This window comes from Convolutriloba macropyga, chromosome 11 (genome assembly GCF_964194025.1).
Source record: "Convolutriloba macropyga chromosome 11, txConMacr16.3, whole genome shotgun sequence".
Lineage (NCBI taxonomy): Eukaryota > Metazoa > Xenacoelomorpha > Acoela > Convolutidae > Convolutriloba > Convolutriloba macropyga.
Window position 1 is genome coordinate 45,351,511 of NC_134478.1, and position 23,436 is coordinate 45,374,946.

General features: G+C 36.2%; 1 protein-coding gene across 3 annotated transcripts; it reads right to left on the reverse strand.

The window, feature by feature from the left end:
* Positions 1–891: 891 nt before the first annotated feature.
* On the reverse strand, positions 892–22,988 carry LOC142349980 (serine dehydratase-like). Of its 3 annotated transcripts, none has more exons than XM_075401854.1 (8): positions 22,815–22,988; positions 20,067–20,294; positions 15,376–15,400; positions 15,169–15,311; positions 9,473–9,561; positions 8,204–8,440; positions 3,938–4,068; positions 892–1,289 (listed from the first exon to the last, which is right to left on the reverse strand). In XM_075401854.1, the coding sequence occupies exons 2-8, from the start codon at positions 20,250–20,252 to the stop codon at positions 1,129–1,131; spliced, it is 972 nt and encodes a 323-aa protein (XP_075257969.1). In that variant the 5' UTR covers positions 20,253–20,294; positions 22,815–22,988; the 3' UTR covers positions 892–1,128. The 3 variants fall into 3 exon arrangements, with proteins under 3 accessions (XP_075257969.1, XP_075257970.1, XP_075257971.1); XM_075401855.1 differs by lacking the exon at positions 22,815–22,988 and adding an exon at positions 22,737–22,792; XM_075401856.1 differs by lacking the exon at positions 22,815–22,988 and adding an exon at positions 20,372–20,396.
* Positions 22,989–23,436: the final 448 nt, after the last annotated feature.

Consider the following 23,436-nt stretch of genomic DNA (forward strand, 5'->3'; position numbering starts at 1 on the left):
GCATCGAATAAAAATCATTTTTACTAAAATCCAAATTACAAGCAAAAAAAATGGGCCACTTAAACGAAAAACGGCTAAAAACGATTATCTATATGCGCCATTCAGTCAAAAACTACTTTTCAAAGTCAAAAAGTCATTCAATAAACGCAGCGCATGATCAAAAAACTTCTCTCGCTCGGAAAAAATTTGTTCACAAGGCAATTTTTCTCACTTTCGCTTTTAGGTCAAAACAGCGTCTGAACAAATAGTAATTCCGGTAAAAAAAAACATTGCCGGCAGATTGCCGGAATAGCTGCGAAAGAATAGACCTGCGTGCCATATAATAGAGATAGAAACAGATAGAGATCTAAATTGAAAAAAAATCGACGCCGCTCAAATAAAAACTAGGCTAAAAAACATTCAGCGATAAATTAGTAAAGCTTGTTAAAATTCAGAAGCCTCTTATTAGGGATCTTTACTGCACATAGGAGTTCCTTTGACCTTAAACAAAATCAAATTAAACTTAAGTTTTTAAAGTGCAAAAGTCATTTTAATGAGTGAGGTAAGTCACGTATGATCAAAATCTAATCACGCAAATAACCAAAAAATTTTCGCTAAAGCGAGTGAGAAATGACGTCACGCGCGCAAATGCTGTTAGTGAGAGGAAGAAGTCATTCAGAAAATTTGACTTTTTCAGCTTTGCTGTGTGAACAAATGTAAAACGAAAAAAGAGCGTCAGACGACGAAACAAAAAAAAACCAAGAGCACCGCAATATAGCTACGCTCAGCTTACAGCTTCGCAGCTATAAAAAAACCTTAAGAAAACCAATACTCCTCTTCGAGTCGTAAAAAACCAAGAGCACCGCAATATAGCTACGCTCAGCTTACAGCTTCGCAGCTATAAAAACCTGATGCTGGTAAACAATTAATTCTAAAGATGCATCACAAGCTGTGGACCTCACTGCAAATATATCTCGTCAACACCACATTTACGCATAACAGCCAGTTTTGCAGTTCTTTCTCGTCAATTTAACTGCGTTTATATTTTGATGTCAACCCAATGTTCCCGATTCAACAGGAAATGAATCTTTTTCAGTTTTTGTACAATTTTGTAAAATGCAATGCAAGATTCCATAAAATGATCCCGTTTCAAAGAAGCATCTGTACTCCAACACCACCACAAACAACGATGACTGCAGGTCCATTAGAAGTGTCTATCTTTCCCTCAGTTGATAGTCTCTTGATTATGTCTTCATACACAGCACTCAGTGCAGCTCCACATGCAGGTTCCACTAACATACGGTGATCCACTGAAACGAACAAAAATGAATAAGTTAAAATTTCTTTGCATTCTCTCTCTCTTTGTCGGTCAACAAAAATTTAATAATAATAATAATACTAAATTCTTTCTAGCAGTCATTCAGCACCTTAGAGTTTACTTGTACACATGACAATGGGGGTTATTTCCTATTATACACATAGCCGGCAGATTGCCGGAAAATAGCCGCGATAGACGCTTGTGGCCCACCATGAATTGAAACAACTAAAGAAATGATTGACAGACCGACCACCACCTTTTTAATAGACCACTAAACTTTTTGAGTTAGATTCGGACTGTCATTTTTATGAGACACATTTGCTTTTCAAGAAAAAAACCCAAATGGAGCTTTTTCAAAATTAATTTTAGATAAAACTCTATCACTCAGGAATTAGGGCATATAAGTTTGGCACTACTTAGATCCACACTATTGACCTTTAATTAGTAAATATTCATAAAACTTAAAGTTCCATAAAAGAGTTCAGAAGTCATTTTTTGAGTGAGGTAAGTGACGCAATTGACCTTAAAGCAGAAATGATGTCACGAACACAAATTTTAACTGCAAAGCCGTAGAAGTCACTGAAGTCATTGAAAAATTCAATTCCAAGAAGTCAGGGTAAGACGAAACAATCTGTTATACGAAGTAAAAAAATCCTAGCAGGACAAGTCCTGAAATACAATTCAAAGAATTGAATGAAAAACTTAGAAGTACTCTACCTGACCAGCAGATCAATAGAACAATGACAGCCAAAACACAAAATCATTTTTAAAAAAATTGAGAAATGAAAACAATCAGACAAATTAAACAATAATATACTCATTCCTAAAATTTTTGAAGCTTTCACCCTTAGAGCAAAATTTCATCCCTGAAATCGTTCCAGAATTACCTCCGCAAGATCTGAAAAAACTCACTGGCCTTTGAAGATCGATTAACTCGAAAATGACTGAAATTTATTTTTTAAATGCAATTGTAAATTTTAATGAAATGTTGCTAAAATTGTGACTTTAGTATCTTCAGAATCATTTCTGTGTCTCTAGAGGCTATCCATTGACCCAATTCCAAGCCTTAAAAATTAATTGGCTCAAAGATCGATAGTCAATAATTTTTAGAAGAAATTTTTGATTTCAAATAGAAATTCGTTCTATTAAAATAATGAAAACCATTCAATTGCCCCCTAGCAACTAATTAGTAACATACTATCAAACCCTGGATGAGGTTATCTGGCTAACAAATGTTTAGAAAAAACTGAAAATTGCAAATTTTATCAAAAAAATTTCAAAATTCAAAAGGCTAAATTGTTGAAAACAAATCCAGTGAAACGAACAACCACGCAGTACCTTTTTCAGACCATGGAATAGGTTTTCTGGCACTTGAGAATGAAGAAATATCAAAAAATGACAAACTTTAGGAAACCTTAAAATAGCAGATTTTATCAAAAAAATGCCAACACTCGAGACATTAAAATGTTGAAAACCAATCCAATGTTGAAAACTCTGCAGTGCACTATTAAAAAACCTTAAAGGAGATTCACTGGTCCCTAACGCTGGAAAAACGCAAAAAAATGACAAAAATTGCAAAAACATATAGCTCATAAAATGGCCATAACAAGTAATTTTGTCTCGCAAAAAGCCTTCAACAAATTTTAAAAACTTCAACCTCAGACTTATCACTTAAAAAATTGAAAGAAATCACAAAAGCAAAAATTACACCAATTCGAGCCCAAAAATTTCTAAAAATGACCTTTTAACCTTAAATTAAGGCCTTCCCAGCAACTGCACCAATCTGAGCACTTGAAGGAGTACTAAAGCCCACTTTGGGCCTCTAATGAAACTTAATGCCCGCTGGGCTTTTATCTGTTTATCCCGTTTTTGAAAGATCAAAGTCAGTGAAAAATGTGTGAACACAACTTTAAAAAAAGACAGCGCCCAATAGAATTCAAATAATTTGAATTGTAAAAAAAATTAGGAGCACTCTAATAGCCGTCTGGAATTGCTGACGCGGCTATTGAACATAAACCGACTAATGTCGGAAGAATTGCTCTCGAACGACAGACGGGTGGAAAAACATTCGAGCCACTGATTTCCCGCTTCATAACCCTACGCACTGCTGACTGAGCTTGGCCCATATTTTTGCTATGCTGCAACCGACTTTATATTAGCAAGCTTTACTTCGGAGTGAGAGCACTAGAGATCATTCAAAAAGGAAGAACGAAAGCGTGAAAAAGTCACTTCAGAAGTTAAAGAATGTTCTAGACGAAAAGCGCAAAATGGTTAAGCAAGAAATTTGCATAAAAGAAAGACCAACACGTTTACAATAATTGCTATGAACTTCGTTCAAGAGCAATTAAACAGGCGGGGGGGGGTCGTAGGGGTTTATTCCCTAGACCTCAATGAGGGAACACTGCTGGGCCGGTGGCCCGTTCTTAAGTGTCTCGTTCACAGAGATTTTGTTTATATAACCATGTACGAGCATAGTAACTGCCGCTTCTGCAGCAATAATGTTTTTAAAAACACTATTACTAGTGGGAATATAACCATTGTAGTAAATACCAATCGTTATGAGGAAGTAAAAATGACATCAACACACAAATGTTCTGTGAGTGATTATACATCGGGTTTTATGACATGAACCCAACTTACGCATGAACTGTTTGCACGCATTAACGGCCTGTTCGTCAGAGACTACTTCTGACAACACAACATATGTGTCATCTTTAAGTCGTCTGAGAAGTTCTGGACACGGCTCTAGAGCTCCTAGACTCTTAGCCACGCTAAAACAGATCAGCCTATCACCGGATATGTTCAAAGTGGACACAATTAAATAAAAGTTTTATTTGGCTACGTGAAGCTTCTGAGTATTTTCATACATCAATCATCTAAGCATTAATTTCAACTTCTCGATAGATAGAAACTGCGCTGAAGCGTGGTTGCTCGTATTGACGAATTCTGGTCTGAAAAGGACAGAGACAGTTCAGGTGGTTTGTGACTTCTCGATATTAAGAAAACCGTTTGAGAAAGTCGATCACTCGATTTTCGCTTTTAAAAACCTGAGATTATCGACTTTTGTGGAAAATTTAACTCTCTTATTATGAGCTAGTTATTTAAAAGACAGGAAACAAAAACGTATTTTGGGATAACAGTGCATTAATGAACAATTCAATGAAGCACGGATTACCACAGGAATGAAAGAATGCGAAGTCATTCTCTCAGCAAATGACACAAGTATGTTCTGTTCAAGGCCTAAATATGTACATTTCAGAAAAAATCAAAAACTCGTCCGATTGGTTTTTCTTCAATAAAAATGGGGCAAATGAATAAAATTGAGAAAGCCACAAAAACAAGCACACAAATTTTCAGAGATATCGAATCATGCAAGTATCTACGAATACATTTAGATGAGAGAATAAAATTCAGAATACAGAACTTATGCAAAAATGTCCACAAAAAGTAATTTTGTCACTACATCACCTTGCTCTACAACGCCTATGCAAAATCAATAACTGACATTGCCATTCTCATTTCATCCAGGTCTCATCTGCAAGAAACTTTCGCTTTGCAAAACTCGAATATAGCCGGAAAAAAGCTGCGATAGACGCTTGTGGCCCACCATGAATTGAAACAACTAAAGAAATAAGATTGGCAGATCGACCACCACCTCTTTAATAGACCACTCGACTTTTTGGGTTAGATTCGGACTGTCATTATTATGAGACACATTTGCTCTACAATAAAAAAAACCCTGATGGAGCTTTTTCAAAAATGATTCGATGATAAAACTCAAGACTCTATCACTCAGGAATTAGGGCATATAAGTTTGGCACTACTTAGATGCACACCATTGACCTTTTATTACTAAATGTTCACAAAATTTAAAGCTCAATAAGTGAGTTCAGAAGTCACATTTTTAGTGAGGTAAATCACGCAATTGACCTAAAAGCAGAAGTGACGTCACGAACACAAATTTTAAATGCAAAGCAGTAAAGTCACTGAAGTAATTAAAAAAAACAATTCCAAGAAGTCAGGGTAAGACGAAACAAAAATTTGTTAGACGAAGTAAAAAAACATAGCAGGACAAGTCCTGATGCACAATGCAAAGAATTTTTATTGATTAAACAACAGACTAGACCTAGTAGGGACTATGAGTGAACTGGAAAAACCATTTCTTAAAAATCGGATAAAAAAAATTAAAAAAAAAGCAGAAAATCAAAGTTAAACTGCAGCATGTGAACAAAAAACCACTAGCGAAAAAGTGAAATTTGGTTTTACCAAAAAATAGGCCTAGAATGAACTAAGAAAGGATTGCGAAAACCATTAGGCAAACAATTCGATCAAAAAATTGAAAAACAGTAAAAATTAAAGTGAATTTGCCGCATGTGGACAAAAAATCACCAGCGAGAAAGCGAATTTTTGTTCAAACATTGTTTTATCACTCTACCTTAAAATTCAAGTTAAAAATTTTCACGCCGCCAAACCACTCGCTTCTTCGCTCCACTTCCTTTTTCGGCGTGACGAAAATCACTACTCCAAGTTGACTTGCAAAAATCATAAAAATGTGTGAAAAGATCTTGAAAAAAAAGACAGCGCCTCAATACAATTCAAATTGTTGATTCAATTCAATTCAAAATTAGGAGCGCAATAATAGCCGCCTGGAATTGCTGACTCGGCTATTAATAATACAACAAAAATTTTTTCTCAATATAGCTTGATTGCGCATTAGAAGTTTTGTGCTGAACTATTTTTTTTGTATAAGAATAAAATGTTCCAGTTCCAGAACTTTTCTGCAACAGGTTTTTTTTAATAAAGCTGATGTCGAATCCCAAGCCGACCACGCCCAAAAAGCATCGATAAAACCACTTTCAAGCGCGACAAAAATTCTGCAACGAACAGTGGCAAGCAAAATATAAGCATTTATCACCAAACAATTTTTCAATTGAACAAAAATGACAACATTATTCCAATTTAGCTTTCAGAAAAATGATTGATAAGTTTCATTGAAATACATGTATTTGACAGTACTGACATTAACCAAAAGTCCCAAGATTTGTTTCTTTTGACAAATATTACGAAATTAAAGAAAATTCTTGAGTTAGGTTTTCAAGAATTTAAACATACCCGGCAGATTGCCGGAAAATAGCCGCCGTTGATTCCAATAAGCATGGTTTGGATTGAAAGAATAGAAGATATTGAAAAAAAAAATTTGTACAAAAACATTTTTTAAGTCCGATTTATTTTGATGGCATTTCGTAGTTGAACATACTTCTGTTTCTTAGAGAGAGGCTACAGGGGCTACTATCAATACCAATAAGCATAAGCGATGATAACTAAAACTTATAGGAACGACGTTCAAATATCGGGCATCTAAAATTGGGCATTATGGGTTTATCCCGCATCTATTTCTGACTTCAATTTTTTATACTGACTCTGTTCATTTTGAATTGCTTTGCTGAGCAACTGATGTTCAAATTCACTTTAAGCAGAATGAGAGAAGAGAGGAACTAGCCTAGAGAAGTCAAAAAGATTTCACGCAAAATGTCGAAAAAGCGGCAAATTGGTAAAGCGAAAAAAAGTTTGACGAAGTAAAAAAAATAGGAGCGCTATAATAGCCGGCTGAGAAGATGAGGGCGGCTATTAATAAAATAAACATAACCGACTAACGTCGGGCGAATTGCTCTCAAACGACCGGCGAGCGGTTGGCTTGGTCAGTAGCTAGCCACGGGGGGGGGGGGTGGGTGGAGCCAATAGCGGGGGTGGGGGGTCAACAAGGGGGAGGTGTCTCAACCTCTGAACCGCCCTTCACACCATAAGTATAAGTCTCCAAAACAGTTTGAGCTGAAACAGACCTGAAAGGCTCTAAGAGCACTTAATGCCCGCTGGGCGCTACCTGTTTATCCCGTTTTTGAGGACGAAAAGTCAAAAGCGTCAGACGAAAAATTGGTCAAGCGAAAAATCGCATAAAAAAGACCGACAGGACTAATATAATTGCTACAAACTTCGTTTGAGAGCAATTAATAATGTTAATCACCCGAAGATATGAGGTGCAAAGCTGAAGAAACATAAAACCTTCCTCTGATAATGGCGGTACAAAATAATTGAGAATAGCGAATACTAATAGAAACTGATTGCGATAGGTTTGTAGACTTTATTTTAAAAAACGAAGAAGAGAAACCATTACTAATGAATAGCCATGCTGTGAATTCTTAGACAGATTTCGACTAAATCGTTATTTCTCGAAGCTGCCCTTAAACATCCTTCACTTGGAGTGAGATTTCACCTTAACTCCTTAAGTTAAAGCGCACGCTTAATCTTCGAGAAAGACAAAAATACTTTTAAGAGAGGTAAATCATTTTTGAACAAATTTCACTCGAAAGACTGATTTTTATAAGAGTGAAAATTGAGGTCACGTACAAAACTCACTCTAAAATCTGCATGTTCGAGCGAACAAAAGCTGATGAACGGACAAAAGTGAGCGCGACGTCATATGGTCATAAGAGAGATAGAGACAGGGAAAGATAACAATTCCTCTCAATATAAATGAACGACAGCAGAACTTATGACGACATATTGCTATTTTAAGTAAAGTTAACCAGAAACCTTCGAGATATCTTTGGGTTAAGTAGAAAAATAGGATATACTCAGAGAGGACATTTGACGGCTCCAAATGGATTACCCGCCACTGCCTTGTCCAAACCTCTTCAAGTTCCTGCGAGTACTTGTGAAAATTCAAAAAAAAAGTTTTGTGAAATTCTAGAAGTTAACGGAGATTTCAGCTTTTGACAAGTTTTTTAAACCAATTAGGAAGTTCTGAAAGGAGTATGTAAAAGAACTGTGCGATGTTTTTTTTATAAATAGTTACAAAAAATTCTCTAAAGTTAAACCAGAAGAATCAATAATTCTTTTTACTTTTACCTTGAAATTGTAGTCAATCGCACACTTTTTCCAGCTTTGATGCTCAAATTAAGACAATCTGCTCCCACAGTTTCCATCGCAACTAGCGGAACATTTTTCCACGAAGGTCTTTTTAATATTCCCTCCATCATTCCCAGGAGTAATCCACCGCCACCAACTGACACCACTATACAGCTGGGCACTGTGTCTGGACCCAGTTCAGATTCAATCTCGTCGATCATACTCGAATGACCTTCCCTGTGCAAAACAAAACAATAATGCAATCGAAAATTTGGAACTACCCTAATCCGTGGTTGAAACAGGATTTCACTCAGGTTTGCAAAATATTGAAGTCCGATGATTTTGACAGGGATTGCTTACTTCTACCCAATTCAGAAATGAGCTTCATAGAGCTTCTATCTCAGTTTTATATACAAAAATATGTTAGACAATTTCTAAATTGAGGCTCTATTCACCAGAGTTCAGCAAAAATCTAGACTAGCCATAAACTAGACCTCTGTCATAAATAGTCTTAATATAACTCCCTTCAGAGGAACTGATCTGAAATATCTTATTAAGAGAAATCACATTATTATCATTCCTGAACACTATAGTTAAGATTGAATTTATTATCGTTAGACGCTGGCGTCAGTTAACCAAAAGAATAAATCGTTATAATGAAACAGCGACAAGCAGCAACCAGAGGCCAAAAGAGCTGAGTAAAATTACAATTTTTCAAAAAAAAAAACAAAGAATCATTCAGCATCCGAAATGTTAAAAAGATCAAAAGATACAACAGTGATAAATGGCTCACATAGCCTTTAGATTTTCAAAACAAAACAATACCTGTAAGGTTCAATGGGACAGTAGAATCAAGCCAGCAGTCAGCCTCAGAAATTTAAACTACGAAAACGACAAAACCAAGCAATTCAAACTACAAAAATAATGCATAAAGAAAAAAACCAACATTATTAGAAATTCACAGCGATCAAAACTGATGTGAACCGTTATTCCTGCTCAGATTATCGGCATCAGGGAGTTATTGTTTTACGAAAACTGATGTATATTGAAAAACTATCAGAGACTTAACTGATATGATCATACGAATCCTATTTTATGGCAATTACTATTATAAACAAGATTTCAATAACATGAGACCAGATTACACGCACACATAAAACACACGCGCCGATGGAACCCCCCCCCCCCCCTCGCACACGTACGCATATACACTCACACACACACAACGCACCTAAATAGTAATCAGTTGTCAATGCATAAAATTCTGACCATAAATAGGGATGATCGTAAGGAGGTACCATAATTCCATTCACCTCTTGACTGTACTCAATCGCTTTCTCGTTTGCTTCGTTCCATACCTAAAATGATTAATTAATAAAATTTGAGATCAAATAAAATCAAATACATATAGTCAAATCGTTCTGAATCGTTCTTGAAATATTTCATAGAACTTGCGTCAAATTTCACGTCTGCAGTAAAAAGTTTGTATAAGAAAAAATATAATTGGAGGAATGTATGGGTCAAAACTCTTTTCATGGTATTATGGTTTGATGACAGGGATGCTGATTTCTCAAAATAATTAATTTTTAAAAGCCGCCAAACGAACTAGAGCAACGCTCATATTGGATGCCAGCATGTTGGCGTTCTTATTGTCATGCAAAATCCCTACAAATTTGATTATTTTCAAACCAGGAGGACTAAATTTTTGTGGTCATGTCATAAGGTAGTGGCTAAGAAACAGAATAACAGCTCTCCAAGTCCCCAATTTTTTCCGCCTTGTCGCCAGTTCAGTTCCAGCAAAATCTCATACAAGGCAGGTGTGTTTATATAAAATCTCAAAGCCCAAAACTCGTGGAGGGGGGAATTATTCATCAAATAAGCACTTTATTTCCGGGAGAAAAAAAATGAGGAGATCGGCTTACTCGTCTGAACACGAATTAATTAAATGACCATCTAAACTCAGATAATCGACAATTACTGTTTAGCCCCCTAACAAAAATTAGCTTAATTTTTAAAGGGAGAACCAGCTAACCACACTGGCAGCTAATTGGAATTAATCCCTAATAAATCCCTAATAAGCCCTAATAAAACAATTTTTCATTTAAAAAACATAAGGAAAAACAACTATTCAAAAACTATGAAGACAATTCGTCGAGCCATATATTAGCATAGTGGTTTTCAAAAAATAAATTCAGATGCATTTTTGCGAAAGGAACAATACCAAATCTGATCAAGTCTGTCATAAACTCGGCTTCACAAACGGACCACAACGAAGGGCTTGTCTCAATTAGGTACAAACAATCGACTTTTTCTATTAACATTGACAACAACCATCATCCACTTCTTCGGTGAGCTTGGTTCATAGCTTTAAGGCCGAGCTTATTAAATGAACAAAATAAACGAAGCAAGGCTATAAAACAGTGAAGTTAGAATAGCAGGATAAGCAAAATCACGGCTACATTCTATCGAAGCCAAATTGATTTCTCCGCTTTTGTCAACATTTATATTTAGTAAGTCTTATTAACTGATTATCGTACATGAAGTGAAATCAAACTCAAACTTGAATGTCACCGTATTAGCAAAACGACATACAAACGAATTGAACAATTCATTGCCAAATTGCATCAGATTCTTTACGATTGATTTGCAAATCGAATTGCTATTAATATCGAATACTCGACAAAGCATCTACATGATTAGAAAACTTCCAGGGACATCATATTTACAACAAAAAAGTGATGCCGTAAAAAATGTTCAGTCTGTCGACATTCTTATCCATAACAGATCAGCGATGCAAATTTGACATGTAAAACCACGTAACTAGCAGCATAAGAACTACAAAAACAGTTGAAACTCGCTAATTTGGTTAAGTTGAACTGAAATACATTGCCTATTGTACAATTCCTTGAGTAGTAAATCATTTGTTATCTTGTTTTGAATTTGTAAATCGTTGTACAGCTTAACCTAACACTGACTTCCGGCAAAAAAAAGAATCAACGACTTTGATATTTTCAAAGCATTTCCAGGGAACAAAATTTCTAAGCAGGAGAAACTTTGTCTAAAGTACAGAGTCAGTTCTCTTAGTGACTTGAACGAAGCTTGGCCTAGTTTCGCATTGGTGTTATTGAAGCCCATCGAAGACTACAATTGAGTTATTGAAGCAAATTTAAAAACAGCTTCCAGACAACAAGAACATAGTCGCAATAGCTTCGTAGATCTGCAGTATCAGACTGGAAGTAAAACACGACAGAGCAAAAAAGGAATTTATTCTGTTCAATAAGGGCTGAGATTTTACATTTTGATTGAGAATATGTAGGCTTCTATTAGCTGCGCTTAAATAAATTTCAATTAGAGGGATAGACACTCACTTGAATTTATCTCATTGAATTAAAGTTAAGTGAATTTCAGAAAGAGGAAGTCATTTTTTGAGAGAAGTAAGTCACGTGTGTCCAACACCTAAATCACGGAAAGATTAGAAAACTCGCTTCACTAAGAGCAAAAAGGGCGTTTTGAGTTCTTAACAAAAACTCAAAATTAGATTGTTTTAACTCAAAATGAGTATGGTATTCTGAGCGAATTAATTTAAAGATCAGCAAAACTGAATAATTAGTTATTTGGAATAACTCTTGAGTGTCAAGTAATGCAACGGTAGTTTAAGGTATAACGCATAATACAGTTCACCAAAGTTAATTGAAAAATCGCAATATCCAGGCAGATTTAAAACCGCTAAAGCGCACTGGGCGGTGTAAATCTTTCCCTGTCTTTGATAGGAGAGCAGCTGTTACGCATGGTAATTTGATTTTGTTATTGGTCGTGGTTTCCAGTATGCGATACAAACCTCCTCCATTTCTTAGCTTCGAGGTCAGAAATTTCCATTCAACCGAATTCTTAATGCAGCTCTTTAGGCGCTCAAGTCTTTCGAGAACGGCACTTCAAGCACGCACAAATCCCAAATAAACAAGTCAATCCTAATCAAGAAAATATGTCCTCTACAGTGACCCTTAATTACTGCTCAAAAAACACTGATTATTATCTACGACATTCTATTTACTAAATACCTAAACCTAACCGACTAATATCACACGACTTGCTCTCAAACGACTGCCGAGTGGTTGGCGTTGGTAGCCAGCATCACTGGGTGCGGCGGGGTATACTTTTCTGCAGCGGGAGGTTATTTTTTGAAGGAACTACAATTCTTGAGTAGTTTTGGTAACACGTTAAAACGCATATTTAACTACTAGTAGAGCTCTGAAAACACAGAATAGAGAAACATAACATAACCGACTAAAGTCGGGCAAAATGCTCGTAAACGACCGACGAGCTGTTGGCTTCGTCAGTAGCTAGCCACGGTTTAGTGAGGCTAGCTTTACCTTGATTCGACTCTGCAACATTTAGTTTTCTATCCTCGTTAGTAAATATACAAAAAAACTATTTTAAAAATTTGCAAAAACTGCAAAATTTAAAACAAAAATTTCCAGATTTCGCAGTCAGAAAAACGTTTAACACCATTTTTTGTCTCTGGAGTTCTGTCATGTAAACTAGCAAGACTTAAAAAGTTTCACTGGCCAGTAATGATTGTTCAACTCAGAAAATGACAAAAATATTCAAAAATTTTGAAAACAATCGCAAATTTGAACAAAATCGTGCTAAAGATCTTCAAAACCATTTCATTGTCTCAGGTGACTATCCAGTATCCCTATTGCAAGCTTTAAATAGTTTCGCTGGCTCATAAAGATCCATAAACTTGGAACATGATAATTTTCCAAAAAATTGAATAAAGAAACTTTTATCAAAAAAATGCTCAAGCTGGAATCTTAAAATATTGAAAACCATTTCAACAACTCTAGCAAAAAAATGCAGAAGGCTTACTATCAAACCTTGGAGGGGGTCTCTAGGACCTTGGTGCCGAAAAAATAAAAAAAATCAAAGACTCAAAATTGCAAATATTTTTAAAAAAAATTGCTGATATTCGTGATATCAAAATCTTGAAAAACATTCCATTTTATTTAAAAACTATGCAGTAACCTATTATCAAACCCTAAGTGTCTCTTGAGGCTGGGGAAACCTACAAAATGACAAAAATTTTCAAAAAACTTCATACAAATATTGATAAAATTCGTGATAAAAAGTTAAAAACTAATGAATTGTTTAAAAAAACAACTTATTTTTGAACCCAAACGCAGGTTTTTTGACCCCTGAGGCTGCGAAAACCTGAATATTGACAATAGATGTCAAAAAAATTGAAAATTGTAAGTTTTGTCAAAAAATGATAAACTTCGTGATGGTAAAATCTTGAAAAACATTCCATTACTTCTACAGACCATACAGTAACCTATTGTCAAAAAATAGAGGGGTACCTTGGCTCTTGAGGCTGGAGAAACCTAAAAAAAACAAAAAGAACTTTAAAAAAAACTTGAAAAAATGCAAGTTTTATCAAAAAAAACTGCTAAAAATTGTGATATTAAAAAGCTGAAAACTATTGCATGGCGAAAAAAAATTCAGTAGCTTAATAACAAACCCCTAAGGAAGTTTTCTGGCCCCTGTGTCTGAAAGAAGTGAACAATGAAAACTAAATGCAAAAAAAAGGAAAAAATTGCACGTTTTGTAAAAAAAAGCTTATATTCGTGACGTTAATATGTTGAAAACATTCCACTACCACTAGAAACTATGCAAAAACCTACTATCAAACCCTTGAGGAGGTTCCTTGACACCTAGGGCTGATAAAACTTTAAAAATGACAATTTATAAAAAAGCTTGAATAAATTGAAAATTAGTGTATATTTGCGTGTTTTAAGCACGCGGTTTTTCGACAGTAGCTAGCCAAGGATGGGGGGGGGGCACCGGGGGCTGATAAGGGGAGGGGGCAACAGGGGGTGGGGCGCAACAGCGCAGCGGAGGGTGGGGGCAATAGTGTGGGTGGTCAACAGTGGGGGGTGTTCAACCTCTAAGAACCGCCCTTCACACCATAAGTATAAGTCTCCAAAACAGTTTGAGCTAATACAGCTGAAAAGCTCTAAGAGCACTTAATGCCCGCCGGGCGCTACCTGTTTATCCCGATTTTGAGGACGAAAGTCAAATGGGTCAGACAAAAAATCGGTCAAGCGAAAAATCGCATAAAACAGCGAATTGAGAACAGCGAATTGCTCTCAGACGAAAGGCGAGGGGTTGGCTTCGTCAGTAGCTAGCTACGGTTTAGGGAGGCCAGCTTTAGCTTAATTGCGCGGGGGGCATTGGGGGGCAGGGGTTAAGTGAAGGGTGGTTAAACTCGAAGAACCGCCTTTCACAACATGAATTTAAATCTCCGAAACAGTTTCGTTGAATTGCATACTTAGAGTCTAGTAAGCCGAAAGGCTCTAAGAGCCCTTAATGTCCCCGGGCGTTACCTGTTTATACCGTTTTTGACAACCCAAAGTCCAATGGGTCAGACAAGAAAGTGGTCAAGCAAAAAATCGCATAAAAAGAGCACAGCACTAATATAATTGCTAAACTTCGTTTGAGAGCAATTAATCACTGCCCCCATTGCTACCAATTTATCCTGTTTTTGAAGACAAAATATCAAAAAATAGTCAGACCAAAATCCTGGCAGCAATTTTTATAACCAGTGTATATGGGCTGTTGAATCATGTAATTTGGATCAATCCAGGAAAACTATTATAATTAACTATTTTTTGGAAATGCGCTACTGGAAGTTCACGCATGTCTGCACTCTTAAACTTGAAGAGAATTTTAGTTGTTTCTTTATATCTCATACTTTCAATTGGTTTTCAGAAGCCACTGAATTAATGGAATCTATAGTTGATGAAGTGAGTTTTTCTCTTAACAGTAATAATTATATTTCAAAATACAGCATATTTCTTCTTTTTTTGCACTTCTAGCTTCATTGATAATATTCCATCTTCTCGCGGCTCTTGAGTTAAAAATCGGTTCTCGCTCAAAGAGTTAAAAAAGTGAACATTTTGACTAACACTTCCATGAACATGAAGGGTAGCACCAGAGTAGAGCTTGTACTGGTCAATGACGAATTGAGGAGTTGACGTAGGGAGAAAAACGTGCACTGGCTTGTTCAATTGTAAGCCAGCATAACAAGCTGCTAGACCAGCGTTTCCACCTGATACAATGACATTTCAGCTTACAGAATTCACTGATCAAAGAAAAAACGCCAAATAACTTACCTGACGAGCAGACAAAACAGGAGGCCTGAAATCACACACGTACGGTAGAATATTATTTTGCTACAAGAACTGGACAAACAGAACCTTTGGTCATGGTTGTTATTCAAAAAGCTATACAGTAACTCTATAGTAAACAAGGTCACTAATCTTTTTCGTACACTGCAAAATTCTCATTACACTACCAACATTGTTACCAGATGACAAATAGCATTGCTCGACACTAGCAGAATTACGATGCTTAGAAGAATCTCATGTTTAAAGAAAATTTTAGAATGAATCTTTCGGATTTTAGGTAACAAATGTTTAAGCCCAGATTATGCTATGACGTTTAACTTAATTGACACAAATAATCTGTTAGTGCAATACAGAATGGAAATCATGATCTGCTTCTCATAAAATGTTTCTCGAAAATTGTTAAGCAAGCAACTATCCAGCAAAACTAGAGTCCTAATGTTGTAATCGTAGCCAGATTAAACTTAACCGACTAATGAGCTTTCAAACCACCTGCGAGCTGTCAGCTTCGGTTGTAGCCAGCTGGGTATTAGGGATGCCAGCTTTAGGGGGTCAAGCCTTGGGGAGGTTCAAGCCATGGGGGGAGGTAGTTTTGGGAATGTTCTATTTCTTTTCACTCCGATTTATTTAACCACTTACCATTTAACACCGTATAAACTCGCTCCTCGGTCATTTAAACCCACAATTTATTCAACCTAAAATCATTGTAGCACCAAAATTTTCTATGTATTTCGGCGAAGGAGTTTTCTATTTCGTCTGGTTTTAAGAACGTAACAACAGGAATCATTTTGGGCCAGGGCCACAAAATGATTTTCTGATGAAATCTTTTTGAGTCCTAATTCTTCACTTGTCTGCACAAAATTTTGGGTTCAAAGGAAACAACAGCCGACACCATTGATTCTGGATGGTAGTTTTTAAAAAAATAAATATGGTTAATTTCAAAATCAAGCAAAGCCTTTTCCGAATTATAATCTGAAGAATCAGAGTATAATTCTAAAGAATCAAGTAATTGGCCGTATGTTTATTTTCTGCTTCGTTTGGAAGGATAGCATACACATAAGCATCAGCAATGCCGAAAATATATACATGAAGGATGTAAATTTAAAAACTTTTGGCAATAACTTAAAAAAGCCAGATGAAAAGCTCCTGGTTATCTCCGATGTCAAACTTTAAACGCAATTTGAACATATTGGGAATATCGAAAAGCCAGTCCACGGGTTCATGCATTGACAATGTTTGCAAATTTTTTCATTAACGCTGAGATGTTTAATTTAAACACTGTATCCTGCCAACGCCGGTTATGGGTAACATTGACTATCTGCTCACCGTTTACGCGAATGAGGTGGCCATCTCGTATAGAGGCGGAAATGCGGCACTTGATTCTTTGATAAACGATCAATTTCAGACAACTGTACATTCTCTTTTAACGTGAAACTCCTGACCTACAACAATTTTCTCTTTGTTTTGGAAAGAAATGGTATACTCAATGACAGCAGTAGTTGCCAAACTAATTTCAATATGAAATGAAACAAGAAGTGATCAAGAGCTCGGTCCACACTTCAATAGCCTTTAATTATCCTAATAGGGACTAGATGAGACAATAAAACTCGCTAATGGTTATAATTTTGAGCTCAGTTTATTTCGTTTATTTTGTTTTTCAATAATAAAGTTATTATGAGCTTTATTTTTCTGACAATTACGAGCCACTGATTTATAGATTCAAATTGGGGGCGGGGCAAAATTTATTAGGTCTGGAAAAATTTTAATCACAACTCAAGTCAATTCAGCCTAATTTTAATCTTCATTGAGAGAACTAATTAAAATTTATTCAAAGACAATTATCTTCAAAAATAGGAATCTTTAAATCGGATTGAAACAATGAAGCAGTTGAATTGTTTCGGTGTTAAATAATGTAGGGCTTACGAAATCGGGGCTAGGAAAAATTAAGGGTTACAAAACAGGAAGCTAGTTGTGGGTGGAAGGTTTGAAGGGCTGGACGAGAGGGGGCTCAAATCTCTAGGAGAATAAATGTTGACAGGGGCTCCACATGAAAAGCTTTCGGTGGCCTCAAAAAATTTGGTGGATAACAAACTTAGAGAATAGTAAGTCCATATGCTCGAAAACTGCACTTCATGCTCTCCGGGATTTACCTGTTTTACCCAATTTTGCAGGACAAAAAGTTAAATGGGTCAGACGTTGAACTCAATATCTGAAAGATGTGCTTCGACCCAAGTATGGCAACTAAATTAGCCGCTGACCGCAATACGATTTGGGGCTCGTAATATTGAGTTCTCTTGTATTTTTAGACGCAATGTAAACAAAAATTTGTCGTGATGGGAAATTATAAATGCATAGTTTCAAAAAAAGCCGGCAGATTGCCCGAATAGCTGCGAAATATACTTGCGTGCCATATAATACAGGTAGAAATAAAAATTGAAAAAAGTTAATGACGCCGCTCAAAAAATTATGTAGAGACATTCAGCGATAAAGTGGAAAGGCTTGCTAGAATTCATTCCCCCAAAAAACCTTTTTATTAGGGGCCTTGAGTGGACAAATGACTTCCTTCAACCTTAAACTAATTCAAATTAAACTTAAGTTTTAAAGTGCAAAAGTCTACTTATTAAGTGAGCTAAGTGACGTATGATCAAAAATCTGATCACGTATCTGACCGAAAGACTTTTACTAGAACGAGTGAGAAATGACACGCGCTCAAATGCAGTTAGTTAGAGGAAGAAGTCATTCAGAAAAATTGACTTTTTCAGCTCTGCAGTGCAAGCAAATGTAAAACAAAAAAGAGCGTCTGAAGACAAAAAAAACACCAACACCGCAATATAGCTCCGCTCAGCTTAGAGCTTCGCAGCTATTACAAAAAAAGCAGTTGGCAAGAAGTTTGAGTACTACGTTGGAGTTAAAATTGAATTATCATACGGCGACAGCAATTCTTCGAGAACAATTTCAATAAATTCGGAGGATGTTTTCCAATAAAATGATCGCTATTGCACTCTTTTTTTTTCAATTGCACCCATTATTTAGGAATAGAGTTTTTATAATACCCATGTTTCTACATTATGTAAAACGCCGTATCTTTTATCAGACTTGTACCAATGCGCTAACATTTTCCCAATATTTTCTAGGACCCCTCTTTTGGAAAATAACTTAGATATTCTTCTATTTATAAAACAGCAACTATCACCGTTTTCGAGAAGTCAAGTATGTTTTTTTACCTGGTACGATGTCTTAGCAAAACTTTAAGCAAAAAAATTACACTCAATGAAGTACGATCTTAAAACATACCCGGCAGATTGCCGGAAAATAGCCGCCGTTGATTCCAGTAAGCATGATTGGGATTTAAATAACAGAAGATATTGAAAAAAAGATTTTTCTACAAAAACATTTTTTAACGATTTATTTTGATGGCATTTCGCAGTTGAACATACTTCTGTTTCTTAGAGAGAGGCTACAGGGGCTACTATCAATAACAATAAGCATTAGAGAGAGGTAACTAATACTTATAGGAACGACGTTCAAATAGCGGGCATCTAAAATTGGGCTTTATGGGTTTATCCCGTTTCTATTTCTGACTTCAATTTTTTATACTGACTCTGTTCATTTTGAATTGCTTTGCTGAGCAACTGATGTTCAAAATCACTTTTAGCAGAATGAGAGAAGAGAGAAACTAGCCTAGAGAAGTCAAAAAGATTTCACGCAAAATGTTGAAAAGGCGGCAAAATGAGGTAAAGCGAAACATTTTTTTATTCGGCGAAGTAAAAAAAATAGGAGCGCTATAATAGCCGGCTGAGAAGATGAGGGCGGCTATTAATCACGAAACAAAAATATATAAAAATCACATGCTGTTTTTGAAGAGAATATTACGTTGAATGTCATTCCTTTGAATTTTTTGGTTTGTGAGTGGTTTAAATAACGTGACATCCACAGGCTTGAAATGGCACATTTAAGGATATCGGAAATAACGTACAAAACTGCTTTTAATTATCTCTTAATTGCTTCAATCCCCAATAGCTCGGAGTTCACTGAGATATTATCAGTAACATTGCAATTTCCCTTAGGTTAATTGCTCAAAAAGTAATTGCTCAAAAGCGTCATATATAAAAACGAAGCCCAAATCCATTTAGAAATTCTCTCCCATTTATTAAGATGGCAAAACGTAATACACTCACAATTCCGGGTGAATTTGCGCGCCTGTTAAATGTGCCAATTCGACCCTGAGAAAATGATTACATTTGGTGTGAAAAAATTCTAGATGAGTCCCTTTAATCACGTCGCCCCCCGACGCAGGTACCAAATTTTACATAATGGTTTATGTAATGGCACGTGCTCTTCAACGGGGGGGGGGGTGCATAATGAACTGGGAGGGGGGGGGGCACAAACGGAAAAACTCCCAGAATATAATTAAATCCATCAAGTCATGCGGACAACCGACAAAATCTACCAAGCTCTGCTTCTCAGATTGCTTAACACATAATATAAACAAAAATTTCCCCCAGAAGAAGTGAGTAATAGCCACAATAATATTAATGAAGTTAAATTGACACGTTGTAAAAGAACTTGACAACTCTCAATGCATAATAGGAAAAAAATTAAGCATATGATAAAAAGCTGATACTTCTTTTAGAGGAACGTCCTTCAGTTTATCAGAAATTAACCGAAAAAGCACTTACAGAGGGATTGTCTTCCAGAGATCTCTGGCACATATTACCAACTCCTCTGATCTTGAAGGATCCAGGGATCTGTATGTTGTCTAGTTTTAGCATCACTTCGAACCCATTCTTAAGAGAGAGTTGGTTTGATCTAACAAGAGGAGTCACAATGTGGAGTTTCTTCTCTTGTCTTTTTTCGGCACTCATTGCTTCGGCTAATGTATTGCAGCTGAGGTAGTTTTGTTATTGCTATCCATTCAAAAGCAACGCATTTTGTTTATTAAAAATTAAGAAATAGTTTTTTTAAACAACTAATTTGGGTGTACGTTCAATATATGATATTATCAGGAGGGTTTATGCATAGTGAAATGAGCAAATACGTTAGTGGATACATGTTTGTAAATTATCGATAATAGATTTTTACACCCGCTATGTTTATATTAGACCACTGCTTTTCGAACTTTCGAATATCAAGAATGTAAACTCGTCCGGTAGGTTGAGAGAAACCAGTAGAAACGAATGGTGTCTAAGTTGTGCTAGAATACATTTTAGGAATTCACATCGAAAACAGTGGTTTAATTTATTACTAAAATAGAATAGAGAACCAAGGGTAAAAAAAGTCAGGGTTCAAAACTCGAGGCAGCTCTGCTTAGTCAATTAGCTTGCAATTAAGACTTCGAAAATCTCGTGCAAAAGACGTATGCAACAGAAATATGTTTTTACCTCGCATTCGTCTTAATTTCTTGCTCACTTAGTTGCTCTCGTAAGTCTAATGTTCCTCACCCTGATTAGACATCCTCTCGCACAAGCGATTATTTTTTTAACCCTTTGATTCTCTAAATACGATTGAACACATCCTAGTTCCCCTCTCGCCTTTTACCCAGCAGCAGGGCGCAAGCGACATCGTGTCAAGGCACTAAGTCCTCGGGCGACTAAGAATTATGTTCTAACATATACCTGAGTGCAAAAGGTATGAATTCGCCAGTCACAGTAAAATTCTAATTTATTTGTAGTAACTTAAAAGCTCTATTTTATAGCAGAGCGGCTAAGCTGCTTCTTGCTAGGTGCCCTTACCAACAACGTCAACAGAAACCTAGCCCAATTTCCAATTCTTCTAAAGGCATCAGAACAAATGAGCTCAACTGAAATTTTTTATGTGAAAGTATCAAGCTCTGATAAATCCTGCAACCCTAGGGATTTAAACCATCACTGGTTAACAGGCGCACTTGAGATATTACGCTCTAATTGCACGTTAGAACATAAACCTTAGTCACAGAATGCTGGGTGCCAGTACCGAGCGCGAATATGGTACACAAAGTAAAAAAAAGAAGCATGATTTCATTGAGTTTCTTGGAGAAACAATCGGACCAATTTCAGGTGTTTCATAATTTTTTGTGACTAATTTTTACCTTTGGTTCTTTTTTTGGCTTTTTGGTCCCTTAGTACGTTATCTATCTCCGGTTGAAACTACAAGCAATTACGTTGCAAATCAAGTATGTATTGAGCTATTGACTTCCAACGTACAGAACTATTAGTGGGTCGAAACGAGGCCGGCAGGTCGCGTGAATCTTTTAGCAACGGTAATCGAAAAGCAGTAGTTATGTGCTTAACTTAAAACTGTGCGCGATTTTTGTGTCACTATGCCATTCACGATCTACTCCCGTACCGAACTCCAAGTGCTAATCAGTACTGGGCAATTGTAAATGCTAGTCTCCCAAGTATAATTTGCCCGCTTTCTCACTTGAAATTTGGGATCTATTCTGTTTTGCACACCCCCCCCCCAAGCTTAGTGAGCATAAATCTTTTATGATCCCCAGGCGCACGTGCTATTTTCTTACACAGTAACGTGCTATGTAACAACATAATTTGTAACTGGGGGTCATAAAAAAACACTGGGGGGGGAACAGAATAGATCCGAAATTTGCTTCTTTCAAGCGTATTTTAACGGCGCAAAAGACAAAAGTTTTAACAGTCACAGTGGCGCAGTAAGGAGAACAAACAGCTTGTTAGAGGGAGAGCTTGGGTTCGATCCCCGTAGGGAACTTTATTTTTGCACTTGGCTTAGACTTGCCAAGCCTTGGCCAAGTCTGACAAAACTTAAATGTGTTATGATCATAGCTCTGAATCAGTACTGATACCTAGACTTGGAATTAGACTTGCCCAGTAGTGATTTTGACTTGGCGTTAAGTACGGGTCCCCTATTACAGGACCCAAAAATCATACGTTTCTGTATATTAAATGTTAAATTTAAATGTGCTAAATTTTTGCAACCACTGAATAGCTGTACTTCAAGCAAACGTCCATTAATACTGAAGTTAACGTCAACAACCTATTAGAACTGCTGTATATCACATCAATTGTCCATTAAAACTGTCTATTACGGGCAATTTCCAATGAGACCATTTATTAGACAATATTGGAGAAATGAGGCAATCTTCATCATTAATAAAAAAAAATTGCAGTAGAGCTCTGACGCACGCAAGACTTCTCTATTGATGCACACTAGACTTCTCCCCGACTAGCACCAAAATTTCGAAGTCTCAGCACCAAAATAATTGGATTAAATAATTTTTCAGCGATTTTGACCAGCAAAGACGAACTGCTGAGATAACTTCTCAGCATATTGTCCCAGCAACATTACTCGTGAGATACAATGCATCAATTAAGAATCCCAAGCTCAAAAAAGCTTACAAAATTGAACAACGAAGGGTTTATAGCGTACTTAAAATGTTGGCGCGAAATTGGAAAGCAATAAGCGTTGCTTTTGACCTCTTGGTAAACCAAGTAATATAGATATAAATTATTTATCGATCAAATATATTCAGCAATGCCCTAAATTGGTAACAGCTCCCAATCTGATCGGTCAATATTGAAGTGGTTATCAATTTCGAGAACATCTGGTAAATATACAAATCCAAACTAATCTAAAATAGAAGACAGCAGTTGAGTCGAAAGGGTCGTCGAGAACAATTTTACATTAATACTTCAAATGAATGATTACTACACACTGCAATGCGGAAAAAAACCCAAAAAAATGGGTTCTTTCGATTTGCATCTGTACATTTCGATTGCGCATTTTGTTTAGCTTTGCTGAACCACTTTCAAAGCGCAAGTTACAGCTTCCTTGAAAGCTGTGATTTACCGCAACTAAAAATTATATATTAAACTTTTATGTAGTATTATTGCGTACGAGATTTTATTCAAGTAAAAAAATTCGTGCAGAGTTAAAACTTCATCAAAATTAACTTGATCAAAATTATTCAAAATATGAGCGGTATTATAAATCCGGAAAAAAACAATCAGTGTAGCTTAAAAACGAAAAAACAAATTCAAACTAACCATACAGCAATTTTTGAGGAACCCATAAAAATAATGAGAAATCACGAAAGTT